The 26,198-nt window shown below is 42.7% G+C and overlaps 1 protein-coding gene across 1 annotated transcript in view; it reads right to left on the bottom strand.

Annotated features, from left to right (window-relative positions):
* Positions 1-25,139, bottom strand: part of ALK (ALK receptor tyrosine kinase) — a 587,955-nt gene extending 562,816 nt beyond the window's left edge. The window contains exon 1 of the mRNA XM_081903661.1: positions 23,985-25,139. Coding sequence (XP_081759787.1) covers positions 23,985-24,642 — 658 coding nt within the window. The 5' untranslated portion in view covers positions 24,643-25,139. The remainder of the gene's footprint in view (positions 1-23,984) is intronic.
* Positions 25,140-26,198: the final 1,059 nt, after the last annotated feature.

Below are 26,198 nucleotides of genomic sequence, written 5' to 3'. Positions count from 1 at the left end.
TGGAGGCACTGTTTTACAGTGGCTCTGATCCTTTCTCCATGGTAGGTTTCAGAGAACAGCATTGGGTGATTGAATTTTGGGACCTTGGCACTCTCACTCCTTTAGTTCTTTCTGTTATTATTTACATCAACTTCAAACTGCCTGGTCTCATGTTTAAGGTTATCACATCTCTGGTCCAACTATCAAATTACAAGTTCTGTACAAGCTCATCTTTCACTGTTTTGTTCTTGCAATTTTTAAAATATAAATATACCTGTTGTTTAACCATTTTATCGTATGCTGTTCTATAGATACAGATAGATATAGATATATAGATATAGATAGATATAGATATAAATATAGATATAGATAACTTATTACAATAAGAAAATAAACGATAAAAGATTTACAGTTTCCATCACATTGTAGCATAGATAGTGAACACATTTGGGCACAAAATATGGGACATAATATCCAGATGGTGGAATGGGAAAAACTATGGAATAATGATATAAAGTTTACAACATCTGTAGCGATAAAAGAAAATTATATGAAAATGATGTCTAGATGGTACCTAACTCCTGTGAAATTAGCAAAAATGTATAAATATAAGGAAAGCAAATGTTGGAATGTAAAATTACAGAAGAGACATTTTTCCATATGTGGTGGGATTGTAAAATCATAAAGAAACATTGGGAAATGATTTATAATGAGATGATGTTTAAAATAACATTTGTTAAAAAACCAGAAGCTTTCCTATTATGTATCATAGGAGGGAATCTACCAAAATTACAAAAGAATTTATTTATGTATGCAATTACGGCTACAGGGACATTATTAGCACATTATTGGAAAGAAGAATGTGTCCCAGCCAAAGAAGATTGGCAAGTTAAACTAATGGAATATGCTGAAATGTCAAAACTTACAATGAAATTAAGAGGAAGAGACAACAACGAATTTAAGGATGAATGGAAGATGTTTTTGCATATATATTAGCAGGGTTCTAGAACTACTTGTAATTTTGTTATGAATGGATAATAAGTGATTTAAATAAGATTTTAAATTAAGCAATGGACATGAAGTACATTGATAAATAATGGAACCAAGGAAGGGACTAAAAGGGAAGTCAATTTGTTTTATTTTGTTTTTGTATTGTTGTTATTCTTTTTAATTTTTGCTATCTTTGGAAAATCAATAAATTGCTATTTAAAAAAAGATTGTGAACACGTGTCACTCAACAACAACAAAGATTGTAGATTGAAAGCAAAATTGAAGTGGAATACAGATCCAACCATTGTATGCTGTTCTGATAAGCTTTTGTCCTGAAGTGTAGCATAGAAATCTTCAAAATAAATAAATAGATACTACTATTGGTCCCATTTATCTCTTTTCACACCTATCTCTGAAATAGCTTACATGACTAGAACACATGAAAACGCAATCTTAAACATAAAGATTTGTTGAAATATACATTACTGCAGGGAATATATTTCAGTATTGTGCCATGAATTCTTACGCATGTCTGTTCATAAGTAAGTCCTACTGAGCACAATGGGAATTACTCCAGATACAGGTATATAAAAATACAGGGCCCCCCTTATTTATATACCCAACAGAGAGCTCCCATGAGAAAATCAATAAAAGCAACAATAAAATCAGAACAAAATTAGACACAAACAATACACAATAAAGGATTGTAATTTAAAAACAACAGTTTCAATAGATTATTGCTGCTATTATCCAGAATTTATCTATCTATCTATCTATCTATCTATCTATCTATCTATCTATCTATCTATCTATCATCTATCTATCTATCTATCCTGTCCCTCCTCCCAAAGCAGCTTTGCATTGCAAACAACTGTTAAAATGATAAAAACCCTGAAAAACAGTTTTTAATACCGATGCAGACTGAGAAAGACAGGGTGCCAGGGAATGACTCTGTGGGTGCATAGGTGCCCATGGGTGCCACATTGCTGACCCCTAAATTAAACCAATAAGCATCAATAAGTAACATCACCAGACCAGTGACCACAGAGGGCTAAATCAGTCCCTTTGCCCCCAAGACCTGACATGGCTTTCACTCTGTTTGACTTCAAGGGTCGGCTCAGAACTGACCTCCTCCAATCAGGGAAAGTCTGTCCAACCTCAGGATGAATAAGGTGACAGTGAAAACAATAGCTGTTCAAACACTGCCGACTCAGCCAGTACTTCTCCTCATCCCTAATGCAATGGCAGTTTCTGGAGGTGCCCTAATCTATCATCTATCTGAGATGATAGTTGCATGCCAAAACTGACCCCTAGCAAAAGGCAGGGGTGACTCAGATACTCTGGTTTCCTGCCTTTCACACAGAAGATTGGTGCTCACCATCTTGATGGTACAGCCTGTAGCTGTCTGCTCTTTAACGCCAATCTTTCAAGCTATCCCCATCCTTCAAGCTATGCTGCAGTTATGAAGAATCTTCAAAAGTTACGCTGTCTCCTTCTTTCAGTGCTTTCCTCTTGATATTTTGTTTCCCGTACGGCTTTAGTCCCAGAATTTGTATTCTGTCTGTCTAGTGGCAACTAGGGGTTGTAGAAGGTTTTCGTTTTATTATTGAGACTTAGTCTAGATTTATTTATTTATTTGTTTTACTTTTATGCCGCCTATTTAACTGCATTCTCTAGGCAGTTCATAGCATGTAAAAATCAATAAACCAATAAAAAAACACCAACAAAACAAAACAGTTTTGCACCAGCACAGGCCGCAGGGGCAACTTCAATTCAAGAACCAAAGGAGAGAGAAAATACAGTTTAAAAGCTATTTTTAAAGGCCTAGGAGAACAGAAAGTTTTTATCTGGTATCTAAAAGAAAATAACACAGGTGCCAGGCAGTAGCAGGTCGCATGATGTGGTGGTGGCACTCACCTGACTGCTGGCTGGTTGTGTTGCTACTACTTGCCAGGAGGTTAAAGGAGAAGACACAGGCAGTGGCAAGGTTGGTGCAGTGCAAAAACACCAGCAGAACCAGCAGTGTGTTTGCCCTTTGCCAACTTTGCCATCAGTTCACCCCTCCCCTTGTATATCCAATTAAACAGCTGTGGTGCAACTGACTGGAGGTCGGGTAAGTGCTGCCACCCCACCAGTCTGGTACTTACTGTTAAACTGGAAACGTTCCCATATGTCTGTCTGTCTATTTTTATTGTACTTATTTGAGCTGCATAAGAGTGGGCACAGACTATATTCTGGAGAAGGCATATCAAAAGAAGGAGAATGACACAGATCAAGTGGATCCACAACATATGGTGAAGTCTGGCATAAGTGCAATTAATCAGAGATACATGAAAGTAACCTTTGGAAATAATAGATGGTTGCACCATTGATATAAAGAGCTGACAAGCCACACAAGGGCTGGCAGTTGCTTTCTAGCCTAATCAAAATTAGTTCTGGGAAATCACTTGTGCCTCTCCTGGCAACTGGCCACACCTCCCTGGGATGACCTGCCTTGCACTTGAGAATCACTGGATTTGCATACTCAGCTTCTGTATACAGAAATATCTCTACCAGTTGATCGTGCTGTACACTTGCCATGACAACTAAGCAGCTGAATCACTTATTGTTCAGTGGTCGGGTCATTTGGGTGATGGTATAGTGGAAGAAATTATTAATTTATAAAAGCTGTGGGTGATTACAGTCAGTATTTAAATAAAATATTATTCAAGTTCTATCTGTAGGTATTCTATTTCCCCTAAAGGATTCTATGAACATCTGGAGAATTTGTAGGATAACATTTTATGCAGGCTGTTTAAAAAAAAACACAACCTGTTTATTTGATTATGCTAATAGCTAATTAATTCATACACCTGAGTCAATAGTTGAGAGAAAAACTGACTTCTCTAAAAATGGAAACCTCCCTGCCTTTTCCTAAGTGTTTAAAAAATGTACTGTATACAACCTAGGCTTCAAAAATGAGCTTAGTTCACCAAGACTCTCATTCAGGTCTGCTGAGTAAGAAAGCACAGCAGAGGAATAAAGGGCTGCCTGAGAACAGGGGCAACCTCTTCTCTTTTGTGAACTTGGAGTTGGCTTCCTGTTTAGGAGCCTAACTCCCCATCCCCTATGGTGATCAATAACCTGGCAGGTGCCGAAAGTCTAAGCACTGCTCAGATAGAAAAAGCAGAGGAAAAAGAAAGGAGAACAACTACCACATACAGAAGAAATGGCACAGTACATGTGAACCTTTTGGAGCTTTCTTTGTGTTCTCTCAAGACTCTTTTGATAAGATCATTAAAGAATCAGGGACACTGTAAACATTATGCATAGTTGGTGTGAACCCAATCACTATTAAAACAGTATACTTAACAAGTAAGCTGTAGACATGGATGAAGGTGTTCTTTCAGTTCTGAAGCTGTCAGCTAGCAATGTTCAACCATTATTAAATGACTCCACCATGATAATTTAACTTGTGAAAATCTGTTGCATGTAAATTCACCATCAGAGTTTATCCTCCATGCTAAACACATATGCCAATAAACTTTTAAAAACACATAATTTTCTATATTTTGCTTTTAAAAAAGTGATCAGGACTCTGTTCCTGAATGAATATTCCCATCCATGAACCAGGGCTCGTCCAAGACAGTTTGAGAAGGACAACATGGTGCCTCCCCCATTCCATGTCTAAAGGCCAAATAGAATTATATTTCAAACACCCTTGATAGGACTGTATCCTCTGCAGCATCTGAGGGCAAAAGGGCAGTTTAGGAGGGTGCAGGGAAAGCTGTCTGCTCCCTGCCTCTCAGCATTTGCCACCTGAGGCAGCTGCCTTACCCTACCCAATAGTAGGGCCAGCCCAGCTATGAACCAGAAACATAGTACACAGAAGGAACCATGAAATTCAAAGCAGCTCTACCACATGGTTAAAAAGCAGCACCTGATAGTTTTCTTTTATGTTCATTTTTTAAAAAAAAGAAATGTCCAGCCAGCTGAGTGAAGCAACTGCCCTGGTGCCTGGGACAGGTAACAGCATCCTTTAATGGGTCACTGGGTGACCTTGGGCCAGCCACTGCCTCTCAGCCTTACCTACCTCACAGAATTGTTTTGGGGATTAAATGAAGAGCAAGAGAACCATGTGGCCACCTTTTGCTCCCCAAAGAAAATGGTGGGATATACCGGTGTATACCTGTCATATTTGCCAGGTCAATTTCCGTTCCAGACATGGGATGGACAAGCAAATACTCTAGTCTACGTATTTGTTGGAATTATCTTACTTCCCTAGCTGCCACCTGTCTCTGGAAGTCATTGTGGGTGGGGTCACAGGCTAGAGGGCCCTGGACAAGAGCTCTGAAAACTGACCCCAGTGATGTCATTGCATTGTGCAGAAGGACCAGCAAAAACCACCTCAGACTCAAGCTTTGTGTATTATACAGAATGCAAGTAGTCAAGGTACCATAAACCTTTTTGAAACCATTAGTGCTGGCTTGAAGCATTCTGCCATTAAAGCCTCTGTTGAAATATGCAGCAAAACAAAGCATCTAGCCCAGAGGTTGAATCAGGATAATGCTGCCCTCACCAGTACTGCTCTTTATAAGTAGGAATGGATGTACTCAGTGTTTTGCTACCTTTTTATTATTTAAAGTTTACCTACTGATAAGAGAAGCACAGGTGCCATTTTGGGTGAGCAGCAGGGTATGTAACGGGCTGTCTTAAGGGATTAAATAATTGGCAACTTCCCACCTGTGCTGACATCAGGCCTGACTCATAACAGATTCATCCAATTGTTTATTTTATTTATTAAATTTACATACAGCTCTTCATCTGAGGATCACAGGGCATTTTGCGGCACAGAAACACAAAAATACATAACATAACTAAACAGTACCCCCTCCCAAGACAGACAGAGTTTAAAAAGGCCATAGATGATTTAATGCACCAAAGCCTTGGGTGACGAAGTGTGTTTTTGCTTGACACCTAAATATATGTAATGAAGGCACCAGGTGAGTGTCCCTGGGGAAAGCATTCTACAAATGGGGAGCTGCTACAGAAAAGGCCTGTTCTCATGCTACCATACTCTGAACCTCTCACAGAAAAGGCACAAAAAGAAGGGCCTCAGGTTATGATCACTGCGTCCGGGTCAGTTCATACGGGGAGAGGTGGTCCTTGAGGTATTGCGGTCCTGAGCTGTTTAAAGCTTTAGAAAATCCTGCCCCCTGACAGTGGGGGCCAGTGTGGTGTAGTGGTTAAGAGCGGTAGTCTCGTAATCTGGGGAACCGGGTTCGCGTCTCCGCTCCTCCACATGTAGCTGCTGGGTGACCTTGGGCCAGTCACACTTCTCTGAAGTCTCTCAGCCCCACTCACCTCACAGAGTGTTTGTTGTGGGGGAGGAAGGGAAAGGAGAATGTTAGCCGCTTTGAGACTCCTTAAAGGGAGTGAAAGGCGGGATATCAAATCCAAACTCTTCTTCTTCTTCTTTTAAAAGGTATCTGAAGCTAAATTTAGGATACCACAGAGGATTTATCATAGTAAAATTGTCATCATCTTTTACTTCAAGAGAAATGCGAGTTCTGAAAGCTTTTTGAGGAGGAGTGGATCAGGGAGGAAAAATCTTTTTTTTCCCCCCTTCCTATAATCATAAGGGCTACAGCCCTTACTTGGTTGTAAATGAAAACTGAAGAGGGCCACCAGAATTATGGGTGCCTGAACAACTACCACAAACCTAACACACCCTACTGTTCTCTGTTCACGTAATACACGAAGGCCAGCTGTAGAAACTGACATTTATTATACTTTCTTGGATGGTGGTATCACAGCATAAATGATAACTTTTAAAAATAAATCACATACAACCATATATACAAATACTGGAATATTTTTTTGGGGGGGGTTAGAATCATGGAAAATTCAGCATTGCTCTGTAAACAGGTTAGAAACGATAGCTTATAAATGTTTTAAAATACTTTCACACTTACACAAACATTTGAGATTGAACTCAGAGTTTAATTGGGGATTTGAACTCTATTTGAAAGTATTAAGACAACCTGAAATACAGATTCCTTATAAATGTATTTTCTTCTTATGGTAGTACAAAAATTAACTGTTTCACTTCTGGATTTTTAGAAGGTTTGCATTTTTCATAGTTAAAGGGTATGCTGAAAAAGGCTTATGGGAAATATCTGCAGGGCAGACTATTCTGTATTCACCATATGCACAGCATTTCTTTCCTTAAACATTTTATTAACCTTCTGCTGATGCAAAATGATTGCTGATCAAGCAATAGATGGGGGGGTCAGTCCTGCAATTACGTTTTGAATTCTCTTCAAACATATCTCACCCAGCATGAAAGGGTGGGGATGGGAGTTGATAAAATGAGTTGTTCTTGAAATGGGGTCTTTTAGAAGAACAATTAACCTACAATAACTGTTCTGGCCTCCTCTTAAGCCCCTGAATAGTAATCCTTCCTCATTAACTTCAAGTCTAATTAGCACCAGTAATGAAAACTGCTTCTGAAATAATCATAAGGTCATGCTCCCTTCATCTACAAAGTCTAATAATACCAATTAGTGCACTGGCCATTTTGATTTAACCACATGGCCATCCAGTTAGTCAACAGACATGGGCTGGAGGAACCTGTGCACCTGGGATAAGTCACAGCTTGGAATTAGTGAGCAGACTCGAGTCAAGCCACAGGTATGGCCAGATTTTGGCTGGATCCAGACACATCAAAGAAGCGTTTCTGTTTTGTCTTTCTTCCCTTCTCCTTGCCACCTGTTTTTTCCTCTGTTAATGCTCACAGCATTTCTTCTGTGTCGTCCTAAGCATGGCATACAACTTTTCTCAAACTATACACAGCAAGTGGTCTTAGGGAGCAATGGGTAAGACAGTCGTAGCCTGTTTGTGGTGTTGTTTTTGTACCAAGCATTTTATGACTGTCAGGTATACCTAAAATTTAGCACCTGCACTATTACTTATCTGAGATTCTTGTACTCAAAAATCCATAAATAAATGTGCCTGTCTTATTTTATTTTTAAAGAAAGCTTTTGGGGGCTACTAGAATAACAGCAGAACTGTCGGCCCTCCAGATGTTTTGGGACTACAATTCCCATCATCCCTGACCACTGGTCCTGTTGGCTAGCATGGGAGTTGTAGTCCCAAAACATCTGGAGGGCTGAGTTTGCCTATACCTGATATAGGGCCTAAAGAGGACCCCTTTGGTGAAGTGTGAGCTCATGAAGAGCTTCTATTTTCTGCTGGTCTAATACTCCAAGTGAAGAGATTTCAACTAGGTGAGATGTGACCCATTGATTGGATCGACTAATAATTTGTTGCAAGCTTCAGATTTGCAAGTTTTTCTTCAGGTATGGGCAATCAGGGTGGAAAAAAAGAAATCCTACAAATGCAGCTAAACTGGAAGATACCTGGCTGAGGCTAGTGCTCCATGAACAAAGAATTATAAAATCATATTGTAGTAATTAATAAGATTACACTCGGTTAGACTTTGCCCAGAGGAACAGTTATTTCTGCCTTATGGAGAATATGTGATGGAAATTTTCAATATTGCAATCACTTAGTTTGATAAAAGATATAATTCAATTTACTACATATCTCTCAGTATATGGGATACAATAGTGCCGCTGACATTTCATAGCAGACTTGAGCAGGCACTAACTGAATGGTGCTGAAGGCCAGCTCAGGAAAAGTGTGCACAGGATCGCACCCTTGGAGATGTTGGCACTGGACCTTGGATGGGCAGATCTGCCTATTCTTATTTCTATTAATTTCCTCAGTTTCCCCATCTTTCAGTACTCCACAGTTCAGTACTCCACATTTGTGGATCAGTTTGCAATTTAATTATTTATTTAACAAGCTCTTGTGAAAATTCATCGGCATTTTATTGCAGATTTCTCCTAGTATAACACATTTTTGTATGTTAGTTTCGCTAATGTGGGCATTTTTTTGCATACTTTACCCTGGTATGTGCATTTTTGTACACATTACTTGGCTTACTTGGCTGGAGGACTGCACTGCAAAATTTGGAGATGTGCAAATTTGGAAGGATCACTGTGTTTCAGGTTTAGTTCAAGTATTGTTTCAAAAAGTGCGAATTAGGTAGGTTTACCTTTAAATGCAAACTGAATCAGATTTATTCCCAATGTTTTATTTTTGTAACTAAACGCAGCCTCCTGGAAAGAAATTATGGAGGGGAGATGCAGCTTAACTCTTCCCCTTCCAGGCATTTTTGTGCATTCAAAAGCCATATACGCATTCCTCAGTGTGCTTTTTATTTCACAGGGATAAATATATAGGTACCTGTCTCTTACCTGCTGCAGGACAAAAAGCAGCAGGAAGTTACCAATTTTCAGTAGAAAATGTCTGAAAGGGGAAAGATTTCATACTACCACCACCTGCTCATCCTTCACCGCTATTCACAGCTTCTTGTCACTGCTTTCAGTTAAAACAAGGACATTTCTGAGAAAGTACACACATAGTAACATGTAATTTGGCTCTAAAATGTAGACAGTAAAAGCTACACTTTCAGTTGACACCAGCAATCTGTACACACAAATTGAATTCTATGGGATTATGCCCATGGTTTGTTTGTTAAAAGGAAAAAAAAGGAAAAAACCATAGATTAGGTCACATTTGTAGTCTAGGTGCATGCTAGTGCCATCTTCTGGATGTAACCAGAACTACTCAATTAAAAGGAATGAATAAACTTGTACGGTCATTTATCAGTTTCTGTCAGCGCCTCCTTTCCGTTTTATCCCAATTTAGAGAATTACCTCTTTCTTGAACTCTCAGTTCCCAGCAATGTGTTTGTATAAGAGGTTCACCTTTCATACATACAGAAGTCTACAAGTATATGGAGTATTTAGCCAACTCATGTATTTCAGAGAAAATCGTTTAAATAATAAGATTTTAAAGCCTCACTATCATTCAAAGCTGGTTTAGAGAAAGGCAGCATCCTGTGATATTATGAACTGATTCTGATTGCTTCCAGAGGCATGCTATGGCGCAGTGCTGCATCTGTGAACTGTTTTGCATTAGGGACAAGGGTCCCTTTCTTTGCACTTCATAATGATGAATGTGATTCCTGAAGAGTGGTTCTCCGTTTCCAACCTCAGCATTGATGTATTAGCTGCCTTCTGTGCTCTCACAACTCCACTTCAGCCCCCAAGGAAAAGGATGTGGCAAACAAAACGTCTGCACTGTTCTGAAGGTGCCCCTGCTTTACCAGACCTGACGAAACCTAGGTATATATCTAGGGTGTGGTCACCACACTGACCACATTGTGTAGAAGCTAACTCAGCTGCTGTCACTGAGAAGCAAAAAAACCCACACACCTCAGAGCAGGAGCTGCCAGTCTCTTGTGTCCTGTCCCTGGAAAGGAGCTGTTGCGTGGCCCCCAACCAATTGGAAGTTCATAATAAGGTAATAAATTGCAAGGACGTAACAATGTAAGCGAGGCCTGCTGGATCAAGCCCAAGTCCTGCCTAGACCAGCATACTGCTCTGACAGTGGCCAACCAGATGCCTCTTAAATGAGGTAAAGGTAAAGGTAAATGGACCCCTGACCATTAGGTCCAGTCGTGAACGACTCTGGGGTTGCGGCGCTCATCTCGCTTTATTGGCCGAGGGAGCTGGCGTACAGTTTCCGAGTCATGTGGCCAGCATGATTAAGCCACTATTGGCAAACCAGAGCAGTGCACGGAAACGCCGTTTACCTTCCCACCAGAGCAATACCTATTTATCTACTTGCACTTTGACGTGCTTTCGAACTGCTTGGTTGGCAGGAGCAGGGACTGAGCAACGGGAGCTCACCCCATCACGGGGATTCGAACCGCCGACCTTTTGACCGGCAAGTCCTAGGCTCTGTGGTTTAACTCACAGTGCCACCCACGTCCCATCTTAAATGAGGTACTAGCTTTCAAATGAAGTAACTAAGAAGTCGAGTGCTAATCAGATAGCTTTAAGAAAATGGGCTGAACCAGAGTTCCTTAACCCACTTTGAAATCATCAGCAGACAGCTGCCTAACATAAATCAGACGTTCCCTTTGAATTAACAGTGGATCTTTATCAACCCTAGGAGCAGTGTGCTTTCAACATACTGTGCTGAGTCTCATCAAAAAGACTCGTGTGTGTGTGTGTATTTGATTGGTTTTGTTTATTTACTTTGGCCAATGCAGGTGAAATAAAATGGTGAGCATACAACATAGCTCAGCGTATCTTTAAAAGGACTCCAAGTGCATCCAAAATATTCAGATAATCATACATCAAGAGAAACAGAAGTGCTACTTGCCTAGGATTAAATGAACATGAAGAACCCCACAGACCAATAAGAGAAGCGGTTTTAGGGCAGCACAACCAGTTCCCCAGCACTGGACACCAAGCAGAGATGGTGCCTTGTAAGCACTTGCCCTGCTGTGGGAAGGAGGCATGAGGGCTCTAGGACCCTGCAAGAGCCCACGGTGCAAGAACTAGGGGAGGAGCAAATGTTGGCCTAATCCAGGGTGCCAAAGCACCAAAGTCCACCCTTGCTAGTAGGATAATTTTGATTAACAATGTTGGATTAAGAAAAGGCTTGGGATGAGAGGAAGGTGGTTCATGTTTGTGTGCTGTGTGTACACATGTGTGCGTGCGTGCGCACGCGCATGCATGTGTATGTCTGTGAGCCCTATAGCAGGTGTTATTTGAAAGCAGTGTGCTGGTTGTTGTAAAACTTGTGTTGAAATCATGTAAAAGTAATTTATCACATATAATGTAAAGTGGGATACCAGAGTCATGCTTCTGCTGTTGCAGTGAATCTCTTCACAACCATGGTTTTCAGCATAGCAGCCATCACAGAGTTCCAGAACAGCCACCATCAAAATAGCCCTGTTGCCGTTAATGTACAGGTACAGTTTACTGGCTTCTGCCACCTCTCCCTCGCCACATCAGATAATCTTTTGATTAAGACCTCCATTTCATGTTATGTGCATGAAGCAGGGAGGGGTTCACACAATTTATGGGCTCCAGGGTTATGCTGGTGCCCATAAATAGCCCTGATGTCTCATATTGAATGCTAACATCTGAAGAGGAGAAACCTGTGTATATAGGTTGGCTTGCCCTTTTCAGATATCCATGCTCAACATGCAGACATCAGTAGGCATGAGTAGAGAAATGTGACTGTCAGGGTAGTTCAACATCCATTTAATCACATAGAGCCTCCTTGGTATGAGGTGGTTTTAGCTCAGGGCACATCACCAGGGGTATAAAGCTCAGCAATGGAACATAGCTCAAGGCTATAGCCTAAAAGCATTTGACACAGCAATGTTGCTACAGCTATGCTGTGAGTATGGTCATTGCCTGTATGGAACCCCGTATAAGCAGCATTGTCTAGGAACTCTATATATGCTACATTGCGTTCTGCTGAATGAAGAAAGGCAGGATATAAATGTAAATCTATGCAGTTAGGAATATTGTGAAGTGGCTTGTTCACTCAGCAGGTTGTAGTGGTGTAGCATGCATTTTGCTTACATACTCTGGGCCGTGCCCCTGCCTCAACCTAGAAAAGCTCCCACCATGTAGTAGTGAAGCACAGCCACCATTGTCATGGACTTGCCATGGACCATCATGAGCCTTCTTTGTGGGTGTGAGGTTAGGACATTGCTTTCCGTTTAGCCCTGCCTCTTCTCCCTTTTTCCATCTCAACTTTTTCCAGTTGGTCACCTTTCCATCCAGTTTACATCATGGTCCACTGTAAACTTATTGGTGTAGGGTGCATCATGGTGCTTAACTATGTGTCTGCTGTTCCTTACAAAGCCTGTGTTACTCTCACACAGACATCCACCCAAACACACTGTGTGCAATGATATGTCCCATTTTTTGTGTACTGTCACCATATGGAATACATGTGCAGGCCTCTTACCTATGGGGGTGACTTGGGTGTTGAGACTGGAATGGCTGGACTGCAAGGGAAATTAAACTCTTTTCTGAGAGGAAGCCTTGAGGTTGGTGGCTTCATGCATCACTTCAGTCGCTGCCCTTCTCACTGCTAGTCACTGGCGCCTCTGATAAGGGAGGCACTGTGGACTCTTCTTGGCAGCATTTTGGCAGCATCCTTCTGTATTGTGTGTGGGAGGAGGTGAGGACCAGGCTCCATAATATCATCATAGCCTCCTTACTGCTTCTGCATGTTGATTGATGCCCTCCATGCATGAATATGATGTGATATTGTCAGTACACAATGCCATTATTGACTGGTGCTGCTGTAGTTGCCGCTGTGGGAATGTCTGTTGGTGTTGCTACATTATTTCTTGTATACTGCTGTTCATGGTTGGTTTTCGGCTTTTGCTGCTGTGGGTATATATGATTGAGACTAGAGGAGGTGCGCCTATAGTGTAGTGGATTGGCCTGTTATTCTCAAAATGCATTTCTTGCCTAAATATTTAAAGACATAAATAACCTCCAGCTATTCCACCTTGTCATTTTAAGCTTTCTGACATTTATTGTTCTGAAGAGAAGAAAGGTCAAACTTATCAAATCTGCATTTATGCTTCCATGACATTTTTCTCCAACCAAATTTTTCTGAATTACAGAGGCAAGACAAATGTAGCTCATTTCAGAAAGGACCTTTTTCATCTATGCATGGCCGCCTATGCCGTAGCACACATTTCTGAATATTCTTTGTATAAGGGAAGAGTAATAATTCAATCAGTTCAAGAGAAATTTGGGGAACAGTCTTGTGAGGTAGAGATTGCATTCCAGTTCTGCCACTGACCCATCAACAGTGTAGTCCTATACACGTGTACTCAGAAGTAAGCCACAGTGAGTCAATGGGATTTACACTCAGATCCGTGTGTACAGTGCATAGCCTAACTACCTTGGGGAAAGGAATTTAGACCTCATTTTCCAAACATAATGACTAGTTTTAGAGTGCCTTCCTTTCAGGTAAACAAACATACAAAGTGGTTTGAATGCAGCATTCAGATGCTTTGAGCAGTAGGTATGCATGCAGAGTTGTTGCCTCCTGTTGATTTCTAGCTATAATTATATTTCTGCTAAATATTTACATAACGCAGTGTCCCTTGAGGGACTGCAAATTTTCAGAAACAGATGTACAAAATAGCCCCAGCTAAAGTAATCACTTGAAAAGAAATCTTGTATATTTTCCTATATATTAAACACTGTTCTGACTTGGCTGGTACATTGTGCAATATATTTTTACCTATCAATATTTTAGCAGGTTGGGTTACTGTTAGGAATTCTAACAAAAGGCAGCCGAATGATAAGCAAACATAAAATTATACTTCAGGAAGCAAACTTCAGATTCCTTGGCACAAGTCTGTGTTTCCAAGTGTGATGCTCAGAGCCAGAGACAAATCCATATCACTGGCCTTCAAACAGGAGCTTGAACTTTGAATATCAAATATACGTAGTGACCTTCGCATAAGCAAGTTGCAGACCGAAAAACGTTTGCTGAAATTAGGTGGCAAATAACTCTGACAAGCCAGAGACATCCATAAGCTACAGATAGGCAGCGTGCAAACAGGGAACAAGGCTACGGTTTGTCAAATAAATTGTTTTTCATGAAAACTGCTCAGGAAGGGACGGCAGTGGGGAGGAGGGGTATAACTCACTACATTTCAAAAGGACATTTTATTGAACAGATCAGAGAAAATTCAGGCATCCTGGCTGCTGAATCTACTTGTTCTCCTAACTAAACAAGACGGAAGCATGTATTAACTGGAAACTTCTCCAGAGCCAAGTCTATTTATATGAAACGGAATTCCAACTTTTGGAAAAGTCTTGGAGGGATCATGGATAAGAACCTGGTCAGGCCAGCTCTCTCTTTGGAATTGATGCTAGTTAAGCAAACAGAAGCATAATAAACAACATGCCAGCAGCAGTGCATATTATAGGTAATGACAATGGGGAAAATAATCCAATGGTCATAGTGCTGCCTTGGGAGCTTCCTCCTCTTCTGAAGACACTTTGCTTCCATGAAAATGAAGCCTTTCTCTGCCACATTTCCCCAACTGTAAATGTGAATAATTGCATCTCTTTACTATACAGGAAAACAGCCTGTACCAACATTTTGGTACACCTATGACTTAAATGTCATGTTTAACTATTCCAGCAGTTTAGAGGGAGACGGACATACAAATACTTATGATAGACACCAAGATAAGTCAGAAATAGAGGTCTATACAGTTCTGCTTAGAAATTCCACCAAGCTCAGGTTATGCAGAAACTGCTCTTCATGAATAGTTCATAGTGCAGTTAAATTGTTCTCTGAACCTTACTTCTGTGGAGACCATTGAAAACCAATGTGGTCCACTGGGTAGTTGTTGTTTCTATAATTTAAAATTGGGTTCAAATCCAAGTTGGACTCATCTGTAAATTGAGAATGTTAATTACTGACAAAAATGGGCTGTGTAGAATATGAACCAACTAATGGTAGAAATACAGACATACACTGCAATTGTATACACTAGCATCCTATGGAGGTTAGTGGGAACTGAGCAGGTTTGAAGGCAATAGTTGCAAAAGTCATTTGCATATTCATATGCAGGTGATTAATAACTGGGCCAACTGAGAATTTTCACACTTTAAACATTAAGCATGCCTACACATTAGACTGACATCAATGAGCATCAATGGGGGAAATATTCCTTTTGAACTACAGGAAGATTACCAGCTGAGGTTGCATTGGATCTGAAGCTATACCCCATTCAAATGAGGCAAATACAACAGAATTAAACACAAGCAAAATAATTGCACAGAGTTGATTTGTAAGAGCCATAGTGAGACAGCAGAATGAGGTAGTTATTGCCCGTAGCTTTCAGGATCTCACTCACAGTTTAAATATTTCACTCTTAGCACAATTTCTGTTGTCAGGATTACAAAATCAAACAAAAGGAATAGCAATAAATTAATTATCCATCATGATTATTATCATATGATCCAAGCCAGGGGTGGGAAATAGCCAGCCTGTTGAGACCACGGAAGGCCATGGAGCCTCACCACCTGAACTGCAGCTTCTACTTCTTAGCCCCCCATCCTACCCCATCATTTAGGTTTGAAAACCTAATTCACACCTATAGAAGACTACCTTCAAGCATAATTCCAGCACAGGAACATTTTCAGTGCAATTGCAGCTGAGGAAGGAGTTAACATTTAATAATGACTTTGCACTAGATATAAACTGATTTGATAGTTGTTTCTGTTCTCCAGGGCAGGGAATGCTGGGGAGCTCTAGCAGAGAATTATGAGCACCTTAATCAAACTATAGTTCACTGGTTTTTTTTGTGGGAGGCCATGCTAGTTAAATTGGTATAAGACCAATATATGTGGGTAAAATATGTAGCTATAGCATTAGTAACTAAAGATTTGTATACACACCACCTGTTGCAGCATTACTCTAGTGCAATTGCTATCAGCCCCGAATTGTACTGGAAGTTGGCTGAATTTACTTCCTAACAGGGTCATTTGCTCCCACCCTCTACCAGGGTGTCATAAAAATGGCCTATCCATAGCACGTGATCCATGTCCTATCCATAGAATATAGGACATAAAGATACCTAACCACAAACTAAGAGTGTCTGGTGGCTTCCAGGATTGTGTGTGCTTCCTGATCCATGGGGGTCCCACCCACAAGGACAGATGATGGTCCAAGCAAGGTGGAGGTCTGTAGCCCAAAGATTCAAAGCAAACAGGAAGGCAAGGAAAGGAAAGTTCAGCACCTTGGAGAGGGACCAGTGTGTGGGTTTGAAGACCACTGTTAGTGAATCAGCAGAACATCTAAGTCAGGCATAGGCAAACTCAGCCCTCCAGGTGTTTTGGGACTACAACTCCCATCATCCCTAGCTAACAGAACCAGTGGTCAGGGATGATGGGAGTTGTAGTCCCAAAACACCTGGAGGGTCGAGTTTGCCTATGCCTGATCTAAGTTGTCTAAGCAATGCCCTGAAGCAAAGGGCAAATCTTATAGCCTGGGCTAGGTAGAGGCTCCATTCCCTGAATGCTACATATGGTCAGTTAAAGGGCCCTTTACTGCAGAAGCTGATGTCTTCTAGACCCTCATATTTCAGTTTGTGGGGATCTCAGAGCTCTCTTGATCTTCCAAGGAGTCTGTGGTCCAAACATCAGGGTCTGATTCAGAGGAAGAGACGCAGACTCCAGTGTCCATGACTCTACGTGGCATAAAAAAGAGAGTTGATCCATCTCATCCTTGGGACTGCCATTGTCAGAAGACTTTCTCTCCAAGGATTCCTAGATTCTACATGGTATGGAAGAAATACTACCACCTGCCACAGTGTTAACTTTTTGGCAGCTTGTCCATACTGAATTTTAACTGTGCTATACTTCACACTGAATATTATGTGAAGGAATATAATGTTAACAAATCCTAAGGCTAAACCCTAATGGGTAGGACTATTGTGGAGTCTGCCAGCAGCTATTCAAAATCAGCAAGGCCTAGACATAGGAGGGCTCCTGCACAGGTACAACACAAAAACATGGACATAAGGAGGAGCCCATCCTTCTACAACTGATTACCAGGGTGGTGCCAAGAACAGAGATCTATGGAGAGGGAGCAGGGGGGCATGCAAAACCACCCTCTTTTTTCAGAATTAAAGACCATGGAGGGGGTAGCACCTGAAGGCAGTGTGGAAGACAGGACATCAAAGGATGATTCGGTAACAAAGCATTCTGAGAGTTACTGCATAGTGAGCCACAGTGACCTACCTCAAGCTACCTAGGAGAACATTCAGGCAGAGAATTTTCTTGGTGTCAGGAGAACTGTCAACATATTCTATTTCTAGAAGTCAATTACTGTGCCTGTCCCTCTGCTTTACCCCACTAGCCCAAATAACAGTCAGCACTGGCAGCAAAGTCCAAATGGAAGATTGCTGGGCAGCAGAGGAAGGTCATTTCACAACACCATGCAAAATGTCATGCTTTTTCTTTGTAAGTACAGTAGTACCTCTAATTGTGAATGGGATCCGTTCCAGAGGCCCATTCACAACATGAAAAGCCCGCAACCTGAAGCGCCATATCTGCGCAGGTGTGCGGTGCGATTTAGCGCTTCTGCGCATGTGTGAGCTGCAAAACCCAGAAGTAACTGTTTCCAGTACTTCCAGGATTGACTGTACTACTTTTGGTTTAGCACTAAATTGAGCAACCTAAATACCCAAGAACTTGCCATGGGTGTAAGATGGAAGTACTTATACATCCATGCAAATAATTCCAGCCATCCCATTTGAAGTAGTTGAATTTCATATACTTTTCATTAATATTACATTTTCTCCAAGTGTCAGATCTTGAACGTAAGATTGATATATTTATTTGCCATGTTGCGCAAGGGTGTTTTAACATACACATTTGTTTTTTTCTTCTAATATGGCTATTTTAGCATAGGCAGTATCAAAAAGACAGATGAATCCTGCTCATGGAAGTATAAGCAATGCCCTTTCATTCCAATTTGGAAAGTTTCAGCAGGGCTTGGAGTAGAATGAAAACCATCTGCTAATACCCATGTCTGCTTGCATTCTCCAATCCACTCTACCATGATCTGAGATGAAAGTATGCGCCTACAGACATTCCCAGGCCATGCAAGACCTATCAGAATATGTTTTATAGCTTCCAGGATGTGAAAAGTCTGATGACATCATGAACTACTTGATGTGCCAAAGACCTGCTTCCAGATCTCTCTGGACATCTCCGGGTTATGTTAAACCTTACATTGCAAGTTGTTTCAGACCAAAACCCACCAAAATGCAATAGGTTCTAAGTCAGAAATCACTCTGCACTAGTTGGCATCCTGGTCTGAAATCTGGTTGTAAACATCAATCAATTCCATCTATATACTGGTTTCCAACCATTTCCCACTGTTTACTTTGTTCAGGTTGGTATATGTCTCCACCATATTTTCTTATTTCCATGCTGAAATCTAGTGGCGAGTTCTGACTACTTAAAACCTGAGGAACTTTGCTACTCGTGGTATGTAAAAAGTTTAAATAGGAACCTAAAGCTAGACTGAGGGAATCCTCCAGCACAACATTCCAGGTGCTTTTGAAGTGTGAGCATAGCAGTAACTCTAACAAAAATGCAATTACACTCCCATGGCGCCAGAACAGCTTCAGACATAACCCCATATTAAATTAGTATTAGTCTACATGTGTGCTATAGATTAGGAAGAAATGCACCCTGAAGTCTCAAATGGACATACTATGCATTCCTATTAGGAACACTGTTCAACATCTCAATCTGTCTCATACATCAAAGTGGCATGACCTTCTGAATTGTCTCTAGACTGGCTTGCACTGTCTGTGCTTTAATATGCACCCCTATACACATACACTTTTGAATATATTGGTAACAATTTGTCATCAATAAAAGTTAAATCCTTACTATCTACAGATTACTGAAACATCCTAACAAACTTGCTTCAAGGAGCAAATGAAAACATTTCTGGCACTATAACAAGCAGATTTGTCTACAGTATAGATGAAATACATGGACCAGTGGTTTATAGATCCTTGCCTGATATAGATCATACATTCACTGGTGCTGGGCTAGAGCTGTCCTTCCAAGGTGGAGGAGCATGCTCACCCACTCCCCTCCACCACGCAGATAACATCTAATGTGAACAGGGCACTCCATTCACAAAAATGCCCTATCACACAGACAGGCCTAGTCCAGGTTGTCCTTTCTCCTGAACAGTGTGTGTTCATGAGTGAGGAAGGAGACTGTGTGAACTTGACATCCATACGAATAGATGTTTGTGTGGAGCACGTGACTCACACGTGATGCCATTTGCATGGTGGAGGAATTAGAGCTAGCCCCCTCTTCCACCTTGCAAGAGCAGAACTGTCCCTGGCAAATGTAAGAACCGGGACTTCGTTACTAGAATTATCTAAGGTTATAACGTTTTCTGCATCTTCAGAGTTTACCATTGCTAAATCTTAAGGACCTCCTGGCTGTAAACTGGCCCGTGTAAAGCAAACTTTTTCAGCAGGGGGCCGGTCCACTGTCCCTCAGACCTTATGGTGGGCCAGACTATTTTTTGGGGGGGGGGGAATAAAAATGAACGAATTCCTATGCCCCACAAATAACCCAGAGATGCATTTTAAATAAAAGCACACATTCTACTCATGTAAAAAGACGCTGATTCCCGGACTGTCCACGGGCTGGATTTAGAAGGCGATTGGGCCAGATCTGGCCCCCGGGCCGTAGTTTGCCTACCCATCCTGTAAACTGAGAACATTACTGAAAGCTGCAAACACCCTTAGAAAAAGTCACAATGGCAAAGGTTGCGAACCCCAGCACAGAACCCCCATAACACAAGGGATGTTATGCTTAACTGTTGAGAACTGAGCATTTCATCTAAGGACTTTTGTTGACACATTCTGCGGGGTGTTCCAAAGAGCTTTTGCAGCCATCCTTTAAGATGGCTTTTCTTGCAATCTTTCACTGTCTTCTTAATAATACTTCCCACACATGCTGAGGATTATCCTTCATAGAAATCTCTTCCAGAGTGATTTGTTAAATAGGGAAAGGATATAGACTTTAGCTAAGCAATTTTTTAAAATAACCTTCAGTGGGTTCTGAGCAGAGGTTGGAGTGACAGTTGAGGCAACAAGAACATTTACTGGAACTTCTTGCTCATTTGAGAGGCAGAGTTCAGCTAACACTTTGCTTCCCAGACCATCAATATTTTAATCTCAATCTACACAAAGAACAACGTTGCCAGCCTAAATAAAGTCAGGTTAATTATTAATCTCAACTTCTGGCAATTGTGAACTACTCACTAAACATGCAATAAGGAAAAGGCTACTGTTTACCAATGAGAGTGTAAAGGCTTTGCATTGTTGACTTTAGGACTGCATTGTTTGCAACATGTTTCCTATTAAGATGAACAACTGCTTACATGTTTTGCAAGGAAAATCTCAGCTATGCCCTTTCTGCAACAACTTGGCTCCTGCAAACAACATTGGTAGCTCTTGTGTGTAGGTGAGCTGCTGCTTGTAGATTGTGTTATTAACATAGCATTGATTAAATATGCCTTCAAACTAAATGCATGGTCATGCTTAATCATGGAGCAAATATAATATATCTGAAGATATAACTAACAGCAGGTCTGAACTACTGTCAATCCCAGCAACAGAATCACTCAGAAGAATGGTAGGTAACATATGGAAAGAATATAACCCACAGGCATCCCAAATAGTAACCAGAAGGATCTGTGGGATCTGTTTCTCTGAAAATCACATCTTTGATTGTTCTGGAATTGAGGGCAGAGCTTCAGCAACATGTTTTTTTTAAAGTGTCTACAGGAGGTCCATCACCATAGCTCAAAAAACTGAGTATAAGCCCTGCTTGTCCAATTTTTATTTCTGTTAGAATGCTTTCAATCTTGATTGTGCCCACTGAAGTCCTATCAGCAATTTTAAACTTTATGGACCATTTATTCCTATATAAGACAGAAGGTGGATGCTTCATCTTTCATTTCCGAACCAATCGGAATATACAACTCTCTTGAAAGATGTATTTAAGACTGCTCTGCAGGCCATTAACTATGGGGTTACTAACACTCCACTGATTAGGGTTCTGCATTATAAAATGCTAGCTTATGTCCTTATGGCACATTATAAGGGATATGAGGTTAATTTATACCATAATTTTACTTAAATGACAGGGAAAAGAAAGAGCTGCAGTCTAGATAGTATCAGCACTCAACATATGGGGAGAAGAAGGGATCTGTTGGGGTTTTTTATCAGGAAATTCAACAGGGAACAATTGGTACAAGGGGACATGCAATTCAGTGATCTCTTGCACTGGTCTAACCTTACAGGAGTTAATGAGACTGAATCAATATATATGGTCATCAGTCAATCTCTCAGAGAAGGGACAGGCAGTTTCTTCAGTCAGAAGAGACAGGCCCTGCCTGGTCAAGCTATTCATGGCCTAGAGAAATTTGGGAAATGATGGCATTGCAGCCACCAGGATATCTTGCCTAGGCTTCCCTGAACAGAAGATCTCAGCAAGTGCCAATCTCATTCCAAAACAGAAGGACATGTGATGGACTTTCATACCGATTTCATCCTGGTAGTGGGAGTAGTGGGAGAATCAAAGTATAGGCTGAATGCAGCCTGCAGGCTGTCAACTGGCCACTACTGTCTTAGAATATAAAAGCATTCCCTTTGGATACCAAAATGTCATTAAAAGAAGAATGATACTAAGAGGTTTCTCCATGTGTATGCTTCTCTTCCAAGAATGTGTCTCTTGTCCCTGTGCATTGACTTTATGCACTGTCTAGGCATTTTTCCTTAAGAAATAAATTCTGGGACTTTTCAGTATACTCTGCTTGTGCATAACACACAGTACAGTCTTCACTCCATTTACTCTAAAGTAGCCCAAGGGAGCTCAGAACTACTCTGGAATCAGTAAACTGAAAACTGGCAGTCTGGTATACAATTTAATTAAACCTAAATACTTCTGCTTTACAGCAGTTTAGTCTACTTCAATTCATTGGCTGCATAAACTTAAATCAGTAGTTCAACAAAATTGAGAAGTTAGCTGTTATTCTACTTTATATCCCCATTGTAATCCATAATGTAATTTCTGTAACCTTATAAGCAAGCTATGGGGACAAATTTTCATCTGTTTCACTGAATTAATGTGTCATACATTAAACACAAGGAATTTGAATTACGTACACTGTATCTTACAGAAAACTTTTTAAGGCATGCTGATAACAGTCAGTAGGAATCTATTGATTGAAGGAATGTGTTTAAGACACACATACTGGAATGCAGAGATATTGATTTTAATCCAGTAATTAATGGAAGAAGAGATAAATTGAAATGAAGACTGGTCACTGGTCATTAATCAGTTGACAGCTTTAGCAGTTATAGACTTACATGAGACCAGAGAGACCAGAGAGACTTGTGAACCACAGCTAAAGAAATACATCCTGCTTATCAACCAACCACTTCATAAAGTCTTTTTTTCTAGGCTACAGTTCCTTGAAACTCAAACCACACACAATTTTTCACAAACATGCTTGATCCAATCAAAACTTCGTTTTGTATCTCTCTTTTTCCAGGGCCAAGAGATTAAAGACCCTCTCTACTCTCTGTCTTGAATAATCCTGTAAGATGTGGTTTACTTTTACTGGGTACATTTAACGGGAAATAATTCCCACTGAAATCAGTGGAACTTTCTTCTGGGTAACCAGGCACAACAGTGATTTGTTAGCCAATGACACAGAAATTCAAGGAACCACTTGCATCTCCCGAGATAAAATAAACATCTAGAACCAGAGCAGTTCACAGCCCAACAGCTTCTTAGTAGACTAACCAAAGTGCTTTGGAACCAAACTAGATGGTTTTTAGACCATAGTGATAATGATTACTCATTTATTATTTTCTACAAGAGGGAGAAGGCAGCTTCCTGGTCAAGGGAAGGAAGAACTTTGCCTTTGATAACAACCCTTTATGCCACTAAGTGAGAATCAAGGTTCCCAAATAGAGTACTGCAGAGCCTTATGCCCATAAGCCTGCAGTACAATATTTTTGCACTGGACACCACAAGGCCAATCAATTAAGGGAGAAGAGGAATTTAGACAAGCACAACAGGCATGTAGTTTCCATGCAACTCTTTCAGTTCCATTCAGAGATACACACCCTTTCTTGCAGTAGTGACTGGTTATTTTAATATCTGTGCAGAAATTTCAGAGTAGATTACAAACTCTTTCCAGTGGATTTTTGTGATAAGCTACATAACTTCTGTACAAGAAGTAGAGTCGACTTTAGAGGCAGCAGCAAAATACCTCCTTAGAGGTTTCTGAGATTAGGTTTCCTAATCCAAATCATCCTAGCCCGAAGGGGTGGACTCTGGGAAGTCAAAGACACCTCTGTGCCCCCCCCCTATTTCATTCCTGGTAGAGTTCCCAAACTTTCTCCAGGGACAGATTTGACCCCCATCCCTCTAGTAAGGGAGAAGCCCTGCATCTTGTCCGGATGCAGAAGTCGCTAAGCAGCTGCTCACCTCTGGTGGCCATCTGCAAGAACAGACGGGGCTGGGAGGCTCTGATCGCCGCTGATAAGCTGCCTTCTCTGCCCTGGAAGGACGCCTTCCTCTCGGGCATCAGCCGGATCCTCAGCCTGCCTTCTCCTGAGCGGATCCACCAGCTGAATTCCTCGGTCAGGGTGAACTCGATCTGGCGTGCCTCTGCCTGGGCTCCTTCCCCGGCAGGATGCCACGCGCAGTCCTCCCGCAGGTTGGCTTCTCCCACTTCCAGCACCAGCTGCTTGGCGCGGCGCAGCTTCCTCACCGAGCCGCCTTTCAGCACCTTGGACGGGGCTCTGGCGCGGCCAGCAGGCGCCGCCGACCCGCTCCTGGGGAGCCAAGAGCTGACCGCGCGCAGCAGCGGCTGGCAGGCGAGCACCAGGCTGCAGCGCGCCTTGAACCCGCCCAAGGGTTCCCCGCCGCCCAGCACCAGCTCCCGCAGGTAGGTCCGGAACAGAGAAGGCACGATGAAATCCATGGCCAGGCTTTTCCTCTGCTGCCGGGAGAAACTCGGCGCATCCCGCTGCGGCGGGCGGGAGCCCGGAGGGGAGCTCCCCGCTTCCCGGGGCACCGCTTGGGCGGCCAAGGCGGCCAGAACGGCCAGAAAGAAGAACCGCGGCAGACCGGCGGCGTTCATCTTGCCATGGAATGGAGCGGGCGGGGAAGAGGCGAGAGTCCGAAAAGTAAGCTTCCTCCCGCTTCAGGCACCAGCGGGAACCAACTGGCCGCTGAGGCGGATCCTCCTGAAGCGGAGCCACCAGCCGCACACGAGGCGGATTCGCGCTCCAATCACCGCCGCCACCAGACGCGCCCGAGACGGTCTAAACGTCCCGCCACATCCTTGTGGCAGCCTCTTCCCTGAAGAGGCAGGAGGAAGGTGGAGGCGGGGGCGCTTGCCTCGACCTCGCGCCCAGCCGCTTGCAGGCGGCGACAGGAACGCGCGCGCGCGCCCCTGACCGCCGGAGATTCGGTTTTGTTTTTGAAACAAGGGAACGGACCGCGCGTTTTCCCTCGCGCTTCGCCAAGTCTGTGGAGAAAGCCAAACGCCGCCGTCCGCTTGGTGTCTGGGGGGGGGGGGCGGAACCTTCCCCTCGGCGGGTTCCTGGGGGCCAGAGACCCACCTCTCTCTGGATTCCTCGCCCAGCTCTGAGAGTTGCAAGGGGGCGGCGCGCAGCGTCTCTTCAAGTCCCGCGTCGTCCAGACGTCTCGGGCAGCGACGGGGCCCCCGCTGCTGGCCCGCTGGCGTGACTCTCCCAGGCCCCGGCGAGCGCTCTCCTTTCCCTCCTCGCCGGGTTCTCCGGCGCAGGCTCCTTGCCCGGAGGTTCCCCCGAGTCGTTTGGCCCCGAGTCGGCACTGAGCTCCCTTCGCAGCCTGGGCTCTTCTTCTTCGACTTCCCTGCGCCCTGGCAGGTGACGGAGGAGCTCCTTTTTGGCGGGAACAGCGGGCCTTTCGAATTACCTCAGGACTCGCCGTCGCTTTCTTCAGACTGGCCGGTCGGCGTGGCAGGTGAGACGCTCATTCTCTCCCCGTTGCCCACCCTTCCCTCTCTCGCTGCTTTTTCTGAAGGAAAAGGGAAGAGCGTGGTGGTTTCGCGGTTTCGCTTCCAGCCGGAAAGGCAACTGCTACTTCTACTATTGCCGCCGCCGCCACTACTAGTAGTCGAGACTCCTACTCCACGTTTGCTTGGCGCTTCAGCCTGGCTCTCTTCTATCTGCGGGCACCACCGCTACGAAGATTTTTCACAGGCTCCAACTACCCGCCACAACCCTGGCATTACCCTGTGAGCGCTGACATCACGCACGAGCGCGGCTGCTGGCAGCCAATGGCCATTTCGGAGGAATTCATTATGCAAATGAACAGAGGTAGTGGGAGGGAGGCGCGAGCTGGAGAACAGCCGGCCATTGAGAAAAGCAATGAGATACACGCTCGCTCGCTCGCTCGCTCTCGTTCTCCTCTCATTCGCTCTCTCTCTCTCTCCCTCGTTCATTTCGCTGATGGCAGAACAGGCTGGCTGTTTTAGGCAAATGAGAGAGCCCTGCCTTGAAGGGAAATTTGCAACTGTGCACTTTCCCTAATTATGCATTAAAAGATTAAGCGGATCAAGCGAAAGAAAAAAGAGGGGGACAAGTCCCTATGAAATAGTACAGGATGTGCATAGGAGGGCTTTAACTCAAGGCTTCTCTTGGTGCCCTA

The sequence above is a fragment of the Podarcis melisellensis genome (genome assembly GCF_964234715.1).
Source record: "Podarcis melisellensis genome assembly, chromosome: 3".
Lineage (NCBI taxonomy): Eukaryota > Metazoa > Chordata > Lepidosauria > Squamata > Lacertidae > Podarcis > Podarcis melisellensis.
This window is presented reverse-complemented; position numbering and strand designations above follow the sequence as displayed.